Raw genomic sequence first — 12,283 nt, 5'->3', positions numbered from 1 at the left:
GCAGGTGGGACAGGTTGTTTGGAGATTGCTCGGTGCTATTCTGAGCTCTGGGATCTGAGCCGGTCCTGCTGACGGCTCCACCTCCCTCCGCAGAGCCCCTCCCAGCACATGCTCCCGGCCACCAGGCCCCGGCAGCTCGGAGCCCGGGGGAGACCCATCTCAGATGAACACCGTGCAAACATCGGCGTAGGCCCACTCTGCGCCTGGCTCCAGAACACCCACGGGAACAAATACAGAGCTGCCCCCAGCCCGCCCTGCTGGAAGGGCTAGCACCGTGGTCGGCAAACTCATGCGTCCACGGAGCCAACGATCAACAGTACAGCGACTGAGATTTCTCTGGAGAGCCACGTTTTTTGAACTTCAGCTTCTCCTAACACCACTTCTTCAAAACAGACTCGCCCAGGCCGTGGTATTTTGTGGAAGAGCCACGCTCAAGGGGCCAAAGAGCCGCATGTGGCTCGCGAGCCGCAGTTTGCCAACCACGGGGCTAGCAGCGTGGCTGTCTGTTCATGGGGTGGGCCAGGGCATCTGCAGGAGAATCTGCTCCATGGTGAAGAGTCAGACCTCACAGGCATTGCCAGAGTCAGGGTGCCCTTGCTGACCCCCTGGGACGGAGGAGCGGTGGGCAGACTCGGCTCCCTGAGAAACCAGGGTGGGGGCCTGGAGCACAGGAGCCAGACGCCTTTCGGAGCCCGGCCTGGCCCAGGGGGAGCCTAACAGCCTCTTACACCCTGTGCTCTCTGTCTCCATCTGGAAGAAGTGGACAAGAGGCCCGCGTTGGCCTGACTCATAAGAGTGGAGGGCAAATGAGGACAAAAGGGCAAGAACAGTGAGAAAGTGCTTTAAGAAGGAAAGGGCTTTACCAGCAAGGGATTAACATTTTTCCTTCAGGGTCCTCCCCAGACAAGCTGAGGTCATCACCACGCCCTGCCCCTGGCTGGCCTATCAGGACCGACTGAGAGGCTTCCATTCCAGCTGCATCGCTCTGCACACCATCGCCACTGGACTACCCAAGCCGCCAGCCAGTCCTCCCAGTGGAGGGGACGCCGTCTCCTTGCCATACTCTTCTCACTGCCCTGCCTCCCCCAGCCAGGGTGCCCCAGATGAGGCTTGCTGACAGACTAAACCACGACCATCCTATCCCCACTGCCCCAGGCCTGGGCCCAGAGGACCTGAGAGAGCCGCCTCCTCCATCCCCTCCCCTCTAGCAGGACTCCCGGACGCTGGCTCAGACGGCAGACTGCCTCCTGCCTGCCTATGTCCGAGACCCCGAGAAGGGCCTCCAGGATCCGAGACCCAAACCATCCCACTGAGCTCAAAACAAACAAGAACAAAAACGTGTTTACAGAGGGGAGGCATCCTCTGCTTCTATCTCACAGTCATTTCCTGCAGCAACTGCTGTCTCTTGCATTCAAATTAAGAGTACCCTTGGGAGGTTCTCACCCAAACCGTCAGCTGTGCCAACAGCCCTGTCCCTGGCAGTGTGTCTAAGGCCTAAAATTATTTTTCACACACACTCAGCACGGTTCTGTTCCTAGGAGGACTTCAACCCATTTTTTTTCTTTTTCTTGGCGTGTGATGTCTTCCTCAGCCCTTTTAAAATGCAAATGTCTCTGACGGAAGGAAGCTTCTTCCACTGGCCCAACCCCAGTTCCCACACAACAACTATGTACGGAATTAAATCGGCTCCTGGATGCCTGTCCTCACAGGCACGGGTCAGAGCCCGGGGGTGCAGAGGGGCGGCCTGGGCTCGGAGCCAGGCCTCCTGTCACCAACCTCCGGCGGGCCCCGGGCAGGCCTGCCTGCCACCGCGAGAGAACTCGAGTTGCAATGAAAGTAAATCTGAAATCGCCAAATAAGGAAACTCTGCAGGAGGTGCAGAACCAGCTGAGAAAGTCTGCCGCGGGGGGGGGGGGGGGGGGGGGGGGGGGGGGGGGGGGGGATCCGTCAGGAACGCGGTCCCAGCCCTGGCCGGCTGGGTGAGAGCGTGGGCCTGGGAACCGCGGGGCGGCGGCTTACATTTCTGGTCAAGGGCACCTACCACGGTGGTTGCAGGGTGGATCCCTGGCCCCAGTCTGGCGCGTGTGGAAGGCAACTTCTCTCTCTCACTCTCTCTCTCTCCCCTCTCCTCCCCTCCCTTACATTTTCTCTTAAAAAAGAAAAGAAAAGAAAAGAAAAAAAAGAGCCCAAACCGGTTTGGCTCAGTGGATAGAGAGTCAGCCTGAGGACTGAAAGGTCCCAGGTTCGATTCTGGTCAAGGGCTTGTACCTTGGTTGCGGGCACATCCCCAGTGTGGGGTGTGCAGGAGGCAGCTGGTCGATGTTTCTCTCTCGTCGATGTTTCTAGCTCTCTATCCCTCTCCCTTCCTCTCTGTAAAAAATCAATAGCAAATATTAAAAAAAAAAAGAGAAGAAGAAGAAAAGAAAAGCAAGAAAAAGAAAATCAATGGGAAAAATTATCCTCAGGTGAGGACTTTATAAGAAAGAACATGGGCCCACTATTCATTGAACATTCTCAGAACTGCCAAAACCCCGCGGACCGTAGCACGGGGGAGGCACTGTGGTGTGGAAACTCGGATGGCACCAATTCTCTGCCTGCCCCTGGGAAACTCATTCACTTCTGAGTCCTGGTTTCCCTCCCAGGCACCTTCCTTTGAGGGGTGCGTGTCTAAGTGCGAGGTTACCATTCATTCCAGCATAAAGTTTCATTTCACCCTGGAATGCGCAGGTTGGAAAGCCGTGCAAAAGTGGAGGGGACCCCTAAGGGGACAGAGAAGGATCCAGGGGGGTGGGGTGCGGGGGTGCGGGTGCACCCCAACTCGAACCTGGCCCTCCAGCCCACAGCCGCGCTCTAGAGCAGCTCCCCTGCCCGGGACCCGTGTCCGTCCTCGCCACACCCCTCCTCCCCACCGCACCCGCACCCGCACCCGCACCCGCACCCGCACCCGCACCCGCACCCGCCGGCCTCCCTGCGCCAGGCGGGGACTCGCTGGGGCCCTAGCAGCGGGGCGCGGGGCGCGGGGCGCGGGGGCATGAAACTTTCGGTTTCAGAGTAGACGGGACAAGCCCAAAGCGCTCCCGAGTCCCGCCACCCCAGCCCCACAGCCCACAGGTGCCCCGGGCGGGCCTGCCGGCCGGACTCACGTATGGCTGCCGCGCTGGGCTCCGCGGCGCCGTCCGCAGGCGCTGGCTCCTCCGGGCAGCGGGCACCAGCCAGGCCGGCGAGGCGGGCGCTCTCAGCCCCCAAGCCCAGCGCAGGGCCCGCCCCCGAGGAGGAGGACGAGGAGGAGGAGGAGGAGGAAGAGGAGGAGGGGCGGGCCGGCGATGGGGGGCGGGGCCCAGGGCGGGGCCCCAGGGAGCAGTTGGCGAGGTGGGTGCAGGATCCAGACCTTCAGATGCACTGGACTGGAAGGTGATGGGCAGGAGGCACTGAGTTACCCAGAGCAGATAGAACTTTTAAAATTATATATATATGCTAGGCGCTCAGCAAGTGCTAGAGCCACAAGTTGAATGCAGTGCGGTGGCTCTAGAGTCCCGTATCTAGGGCTCTTTTCCACCAAGTCTTTGTGAGCAGAGGTTCTGAAGGATGCGTGCCGTCTACATAAACCTCCTGTGGAAATGGATAGCACATAAAGAGCATGGACTTTGGATGGAAATGGACCAAAGTTTCAATGCTAGCTTCTTCGGTTTCAGTTTGGCAGCCATGGGAAAGTTACTTAACTGCCCTGGGCTTCCAGGACTGGTCAGTAAAAGGGGGAAACAATGACATAGCCAGCTCTGATGCGCATAGGAGTCAGGCAGGAAACATACAGCAGGGAGGTTATTTTTTTTGTGTTGCATTTTTTCAAAAAATATTATGATTTTTTAATGTTGGGGAAGGGAAGGAACATTGGTGCATGTAAGAGCACTTATGGGGTCTCAGGGAGCAGCCAGGCTCAGTGCCAGCCTGTCTTTATTTTTCAACAGGAGCCAGACATTCAGATGCAAACCTTTTGGTCGGTGAGCCAGACTAACCACTCCATCCCAAAGTGGGGCCTGCCGGCATGGCTCCGGGACCCCAGAGCCACCTCACCATCTTGTTGTGAGAATGAAATGAGGTGATGACATTCCTGCTCTCCTGACACAGAGCAGGTGTTCCATGAACCTTAGTATTTCTCTCTGTTCCCCACACAGTATACCTTCCTCCCTCTTTCTCATTACCCACCCCCCATCCCCAACACTGTAAGCGATGTGTTTGATAAAGGTATATCTCCTTTCACTGGCTAGAAACAGGAGTGTCTAGTATGCATATATGCAGGTATGCTCAGGGCCCTCGGTACCAGCACTGACTGTGATTCATCTGTTTCTCCCTGCCCCTCTTCTCCATCAACTGAATAAAGCAGTCAATATGCTTTAAGAAGAATATCTAAGCTTTAAATGTGATGGGGATCAGACGCTGGAGTAGATAGTGAATCACCAAGGTGGTAAGTACAGACCACATGACCCCAGGGCTAGGCGCCTAAGTAGCAAGGTAGAGGGATTTTATTTTATTTTATTAATATATTTTATTGATTTTTTTACAGAGATGAAGGGAGAGGGATAGAGAGCTAGAAACATCGATGAGAGAGAAACATCGATCAGCTGCCTCTTGCACACCCCCTACTGGGGACGTGCCCGCAACCAAGGTACGTGCCCTTGACCGGAATCGAACCCGGACCCTTCAGTCCACAGGCTGATGCTCTATCCACTGAGCCAAACCGGTTTCGGCAGTAGAGGGATTTTAGATGGCTGATAGTAGGAAGTCAAGAACATCTTCCCAGGTCCCCTTGTAAATCGCAGAATCCTAGGCGGGGTGTCCGGAAGAACAGAGGAAACCAACCCTGGGACCTAGCCCAACCCGATGGGGAAGACATGGTCCCTTTGCTGAAGGATCTTGAAGATGGATGGGAAGAAGAGGAACAGGACATACAATACAAACATTACATACTCGCAGTTATAGCTACGATTTATTGTCTTATTATGCACCAGGCAATGCTCTCAGTGCTTTATTCATATTAACCCATTGAATCATCAGGTCTATGTTATAGATGAGAAAAGTCATCTCTGGAACCACTTGCCCAAAATTGCCAGTTTTTCAGTCTGGGAGAGGTGGGGTTTGAACCTGTGCAGTTTGATTTTGGTGCTCTTAGCCACTATGCCACCCTGCCCCTCAAAGATATGGTTGGTGTGGATTCAAATAAAATAACAATGAGAAGGAAATAAACATTAGCAGTTTGAGTGTTTTTAACTATTTGCAATAAACAGAATCAGTGCTGAATTTGGATTCATCTACTAAAATGAGGGCAGGATTGAACTATACACTAACTTTTTACACAGAAGAAAAGGGCTAAATATTTATATGTTCCTTCTAAACACCCTAAGATTATCCTGACTTCAGAAAGACATAGCTTCCAGCCGTATGGCTGGATAGATCAAGAGGGTAAAATATTGCAGCGCCGGCTGGCAAAGAAGTAGTGCAGAGGGAGAGAGCAGGGAGCCACCTACTGGAATAGCAGATGGATGCATCCTCTTCCTCAGGCCGCCCTTCCCTGACAAGATTGATCAACGCAGTTAGTGGTTAGTTAACACGGGGTAAACGGTCCTATCTTCATCGTTTAGAGATGAGTGAGATCAGGCAAGGAGGAAGTATCCTCTCCTTGGGTCTTAGATTGCACCTCTAACTTCCACTGCGAGTGATAATGGAAAGTCTTTGCATGTAATGGAAAATATGATAGAGCAGAAACCACTGTCAGGCAAAAAAGCAGACTCAGGGTCCCGAGGACATAGAATGCTCACTTGCTCACCAACAGTCCTATATTGAGCAATGAATGAATGAATGAATGCCTGTGGATTCTCTGTACTTAATTTCTTCACCCAGTGATATGTGGCACCTTTGCTTTCATCAAACGACCTTTTCCCAGGTGTCAGTGTGCTGATGGCACCACAAGAAGAGAGGCAGGGAGTGTTGAGTAGGGACGGGGTGAGCTTCCCCGAGGACTGATGTAATTTTTTAAATAAAAGGCTTCCTTTTCAAGGACTCTTTTTCCAAGGATACATCTGTGAACGTACCACAGTTCACTCACCCATTCATCCATTCATCTACTGAAGGACATCTTGGTTGCTTCCGTATGTTGCAATGATAAAGAAAGCTGCCATACACATTGGTGTGTGGGTTTTGGTGTGGACATACATCCCCTGTATCTGTGCACCCAGCAGCTGCTCTTTTAGCTTAAGAGCTCAAGAAGGACTGTGTGTGGGTTTTTGTTTGTTTTGTGTGGGTTTTTTTTTCCCTACTTGCGTCACTCTATTCTTATCTATTATGTGTGGGCCCAGCACCCATTTGAAAAGGCCTATGCTGTCCCTGTATTTGTTCCAGGGGATTCCTCTCACAATGCACACACGCACTTGCTCATGGGAAGATCTATCCACTGAGGTCAATGGGGTGTGAAAATCCCCTACGATGACTGTATTACTCAGTCTCTCCCTTTATGTCCATCAAGATTTGCTTACAAGAGAGATAAGAGATCAACCGAAGGACTTGTATGCATGCATATAAACAAAACCAATGGATGAAAAACTCTGGGGAGGGAGGGCGTGTTTGGGAGTGGGGGTGGGGGCAATGGTAAGATATGTACACATATAATACCTTAATAAAAAAAATGAAAAAGCCATTTCATGAAAATGAAATGGCTCAGTGGATAGAGCGTCGGCCTGCGCACTGAAAGGTCCCAGGTTCGATTCCGGTCAAGGGCATGTGCCTTGGTTGCGGGCACATCCCCAGTAGGAGGTGTGCAAGAGGCAGCTAATCGATGATTCTCTCTCATTGATGTTTCTAACTCTCTATCCCTCTCTGTAAAAAATCAATAAAAGATATTTTTAAAAAATGAGAAAAAAAAAGATTTGCTTTACATATTTAGATGCCAACTTTGCAAAGGATTATAACCTCTTGTTGGACTGCTTCCTTTATCTCTATGCAATGTCCTTCTTTGTCTCTCACAAAGTCTATTTTGTCAGATATAAATGTTGCTATCCCAGCTTTTTTTTTTTCTTTCATTTGTATGGAATATCTCTTTTAGTCTGCGTGTATCTTTCCTTCTGACGTGGGTCCCCTAAGACAGCATGTATAAGTGTCTTGTATCTTATTCATTCAGCTACTCTAAGCCTATTGATTAGATCATTTATTTATTTTTTAAATATATTTTATTGATTTTTCACAGAGAAGAAGAGAGAGGGATAGTTAGAAACATCGATGAGAGAGAATCATCGATCAGCTGCCTCCTGCACACCCCCCACTGGGGATGTGCCCGCAACCAAGGTACATGCCCTCGACTGGAATCAAACCCAGGACCTTTCAGTCCGCAGGCCGACGCTCTATCCACTGAGCCAAACCGGTCTCAGCTGATTAGATCATTTAAAGCCACTTACATTTAAAGTTATTATTGAAACTTGACCTTTTGGGGTACTGGATGCTCCGACCAACTGAGCCAGACCAGTCAGGGCAGCTGTTGAGAGATGGGTTATTGAAATTACAGACTTTACTAGCAGATTGGCTTGTTTGTTTGTTTTTTCTTGCACTTCTATCAGGTATTCTCTTGGGAACTGGCACCTTTATCATTATTAAGTGACCATGTTTATCCTTGATAACATTCTTTGCTTTGAAATCTTTATCTGACTTTAATATAGTTTCTCCAACTTAAAAAAAAAATCAGCCCCTGAGGATATGTTTATTGATATTTAGAGAAGGGGAGAAAGAGAACTACATCCATTTGTTGTTCCATTTATGTACTCATTGCTGGATTCTTGTTATGTGCCCTGACTAGGCATATCGGGACAACACTCTAACCAACTGAGCTACCCTGCCAGAGCAACAGTATGTTATTTTTTTGTTTGTTTTGTTTTATTTTATTGATTTCTTACAGAGAGGAAGGGAGATAGTTAGAAACATCGATGAGAGAAACATCGACCAGCTGTCTCTTGCACACCCCCTACCGGGGATGTGCCCGCACCAATGTACATGCCCTTGACCGGAATCGAACCTGGGACCTTTCAGTCCGCAGACCGACACTCTACCACTGAGCCAAACCGGTTTCGGCAGTATGTTAGTTTTTTATTGCTGCATAACAAATTACCCCCAAACTAACTCAAACACTCGTTACTTCATAGTTTCTGTGGTGTTAAGAAATCTGAGCACAGCTTAGCCGAATTCTCTGCTTCATAGTCTCTCAGAGGCTGCAATGGAGGTGTTGGCTCTCTAGTCATCTTAGGGCCCAAATGGGGAAGGACTCGTTTTCTAAGCACGAAGTTGTTGGCAGGATTCAGTTCCTGCCAGGTTGTTACTCGGAGTTCCTTACTGGTTATTGGTAAGGGGCTGGCCTCCTATCCTTGCTATTATACATGAACCTAACATTGCAGCTTGCTTCATCAGGCATGCAAGCAAAGACAATGGAAAATCTATCAAGTCAAAAGTCATAATCTTTTAACCTAACTACAGACATCCCATCACCTTGGCTGTATTCCATTGGTCAGAATCAAGTCACTAAGCCCTGCTCACACAAAAGGGTTGAATACCAGGAAGCAGGAATCCAATTTGTTTTATTCCCAAACTCTGTTGTTACTAAAATTTATTGCTGCAGGGTATTCCTTCACTAAGGCAATTAAAGTTATGACAAAAATGTAAGTTGGGAGGAGTTACATGTTACCTATTTTTCCTAACAGAAAGCTATGTATTCCCATAAATGCTATTAGAAAATGAAGTAGTTTCTTAAAGACATTTTACTATATAGCATGGTTCCTCAAACTTCATTATTGAATTCTTTCTGTATTCATTTATAGATACCTTCTTATAACAAATTTCTAACTTAAAATTATTTTTTGCTTGTTCCCTACACCTATTCCTATTGATAGAACTTTATATTCTTTCATCTTTATTCTACTCACTTAATTGTAGGATTAAGAAAAAGTTTTGATCATAACTTACCTTTACCTCTATCCATACTGAATTAGAATTATAGAAAAAATATTCTTTCATTAATATTACCAGATGCATCAATAGTGTGATTTATTTTTAGTTCTGTAAGAAAATACTTGGGTGATTTTTCAAAAATGATAACCCTGAAATTAATAACATGGTCATTAAAGATTTCTAGATTTCGCAATTTTATAAAATATTTAGAATTTCACAGTGAAGAGGTCCTAAATTCCTCATACAACATGAAATTATATAAAAATAGAAGACATAGACATCTTTAACTCTTTAATCCTTTGATTAAGCAGCAAGCATATCACTCTTCCAGGCCAAACACTGCTTAAACAAAAAGAAAAATAATGACGTGCAAAATATTTACAAAATATGCAAAGCACACAATAAAGACATCTCATTATATACATGTGTCATATTACTAATGAAGCTAAGATTTTTCTACTGTGTGCTCTAGTGTACATAAATCAAATCACAGCACATCCCTCAGATACAGCACTTTGGCCTGTGGCTGGGATAAAACAGATTTTAAATGAATCACAATATACTTAACAGCTGGACAGATGCCGGTGCTGACCAACTTGACTGACATAAGCCACATATTGCATACTGAAGGCCTACTGACAAGACAAGACAATAAAAGCTGTATAGTATGCACATATGCAAGACAATCTAAATACTTTAGGCTTTAGATATCTTTTGTCCCATGGCTCTTAAAGTAAAAATAAGTATAAATTCTTGAATAGTAAGTATTTTAAATTAGATTCTATCTGTTTATAGTCCAGGGCCAAAACTATTTAAGATGATCCAATGAGAATGACAGACACACATCCTGGAAAAACTTTTTGATTATGCCAGAACTTTAGTCCTTAATGGAAAGAAGTGGTCTAAATGTCAAAATTAAAACTGAATCAATGGACTTGAGTCTAGAGCTCTTTAAGGCTTTAGAGCCAATGATAGGGTCTATCTTCCCAATAATTTGGGAATATATGACCCCTCAAATAATAAATTAGGCTCTTGAAGGTTGACTACTTTGTGAAGTAGTTCTGAATGTGAGAATGTGAATGTGCAAACACTTAGCCTTGTATTCCACTAGTACAGCAATCTGAGCAATCTGTCCCTTTGCACAGTCATGATTCCAATATGAAATCATCATATCAAAAATATTAGTAACATATTGTTGAAATACTATCACTTTTAAAATATTCTTTGTAATGATTATGTGTTGAATTAAGAAAACCTGAAATGTTTGCTTTTTTTGTCTCTTTATAAAAAGGGGTCTCAGCATTTTAAGTTAACAGCACAATTGTGACAATATACGGATATATCTTTAGATAACACAGAACAAATCCTTAAATTTATTTCATAAAATAATGTTGATGATTTAACCCTAAACCAAACCCAGTCATACACATTGGCTGCAAGAAATACACAAATGTATCCAAATAGTACAATAGAGATTTATCAAGAAACCATCATTTATATTAAATGCAGACCATATTAAGTATGAGGGCAGTTTTAAGTTCAGAACCTAAACGCAGAAAGGGTATTGTAATAAATGCTTCCATTATCACTATCTCCACATAACTGACAAAATATAATTCGCTTCTAACATCTCTAGGTATAGGCAACAACTAGTTAAAAGCAGACAGTATTTAGAAACATTAAAACAAAAATCAAAATGAACTTCATTTTCAAGGAACTTAAAGACATTATACTTTAACAAGTTAAGTCCTCATTCCTATTTATTATTATTCTGATTCCATTACTGATAGATGACAGGTCAAAGACCTTTAAGCAAGAACTTTGCACTAGGACCCCAAGCTCTATTTTAAATGTTAGTAGGTTCAGTACATTCTTTATGATTTCATATAATTGCTTTGCAATTGATTTAATTGCTTTCTTTGAAAGGAACATATTAATATTCCTTTAGAAAAGAAAGCAAGATTTTTTTTTTAAAAAAGGGATATGTGGCTATAATTTCTTAAATATGCATTAAATGAACATATGCCAAAATATGAAATGCAGGCTACTCATTCTTACACTCCTAACATAGGAAAATGTTAAAATTAAATTAAAGAAAGAAATGTCAAACATCCTTATCTTAAGAAACTTGAGGAGTTTTCACAATTCCTAAGTCAATATTCTTATACTAAGAGCCTTGACTATGAAGAGGCAGGAATATAAAGAAATCTCAATAAAATAAATACAGTAAAAACAACAAAAAAAAACCCCTTGGTATATAGAATAATCTTTTTTTTTTCTTTTTCTTTTATGAGAGCATGTTGCTGTACATACACTCTAGAAAGGAGCCTAACTGTAGGCTTTTTCTTATACAATGTCTCAGTTGGTGAACTAAAAAATGTCTTGGATTTCCTAGACATCCACTACGCTAGCCCACTGCCTTAGTCCGCAGCCTGAGGATCTAGGAAGGATTAGTCTTTCCTCGTTCTTGTTGGTCAGATGAGCATGGGTACATGGTGGGTGAAAAGTTACTGCAGCTCTGTCCAACTTAATTTTAGTGCAGTGAGGATTGTGAGTCTGTCTGAATTCCGATAAGTGATGGTGGTTGCTGACCACCAACTGTGGACAACACTGGTCTTGGGTTTAGACGGGGCGGCATAGAGTTAGCAGGGCGAATGAGAGGCGGAGGAGGCTGATTTAGAGTTGGCCGAGGCTGGATGAACCGAGCCTGCTGCTGGAGCGGAGGAGGCTGCCGGTGAAGAGCGGGGGCAGCAGGCAGTGTTGGGCGAAGAAGTGGTGGAGGCTGGTTCAGAGTGGCAATGGGGGCTGTTGGTGTTGGAGTGGATGGTGGGGCAGGAGGTGATGGACCCAGAGTCCGAGGAGCCTGTGGGGTCTGTGCCTAGAGGTGAGGAAACAAAAATACATGTAAGAGATGACAGTTCCTAAGGAGCTTAATACAATATAGTTTGGGCTGTCACAGGAAAAACAAAACAAATCAAAACAAAACAAAAACATAACACCAGTATTTTTTGGAAGCACGAGCTTCTTTTATTTTAAACAGAACAAAACAAAACAAAACAAAAAAAACAAAAACTGAAAAAGCAATGAAGCTACCAAACAGGCATCTTTATTAGTAAACAGCTTAATACTAGGAATAAAAATATGACTATGAAAGAACAATACACTCTCCATTCTTCTAGGATCAGATCTTAGCAAGTCATTATGACTTAAGAGTCACAAGAGATGCACCACTGAGTAAGTGTATTGTCAACCTTTCATGCTCATTTAGCTTGTCCTCTGACCAATTAACCTTACAGACCACCAC

General features: G+C 45.5%; 2 protein-coding genes across 13 annotated transcripts in view; both read right to left on the bottom strand.

Moving 5' to 3' along the window:
• The window catches only part of TRAF5 (TNF receptor associated factor 5), a 37,571-nt gene extending 34,320 nt beyond the window's left edge, over nucleotides 1-3,251 (bottom strand). For 2 of the 3 annotated variants that reach the window (XM_036442631.2, XM_045583110.1), the window contains exon 1: nucleotides 3,144-3,249. The gene's annotated coding sequence lies outside the window, so the exon portion shown is untranslated. Of the gene's footprint in view, nucleotides 1-3,143 lie in introns of all 3 variants that reach the window. The other variant, XM_045583111.1, reaches the window with a different exon arrangement.
• Nucleotides 3,252-9,257: 6,006 nt separating this feature from the next.
• The window catches only part of RCOR3 (REST corepressor 3), a 42,926-nt gene continuing 39,900 nt past the window's right edge, over nucleotides 9,258-12,283 (bottom strand). For all 10 annotated transcript variants that reach the window (XM_036442622.2, XM_036442620.2, XM_036442623.2 and 7 more), the window contains one exon: nucleotides 9,258-11,857. In XM_036442622.2, coding sequence (XP_036298515.1) covers nucleotides 11,513-11,857 — 345 coding nt within the window. In that variant the 3' untranslated portion in view covers nucleotides 9,258-11,512. The remainder of the gene's footprint in view (nucleotides 11,858-12,283) is intronic.

The sequence above is a fragment of the Pipistrellus kuhlii genome, unplaced genomic scaffold (assembly GCF_014108245.1).
Source record: "Pipistrellus kuhlii isolate mPipKuh1 unplaced genomic scaffold, mPipKuh1.p scaffold_m20_p_18, whole genome shotgun sequence".
NCBI classification, from domain to species: domain Eukaryota; kingdom Metazoa; phylum Chordata; class Mammalia; order Chiroptera; family Vespertilionidae; genus Pipistrellus; species Pipistrellus kuhlii.
This window is presented reverse-complemented; position numbering and strand designations above follow the sequence as displayed.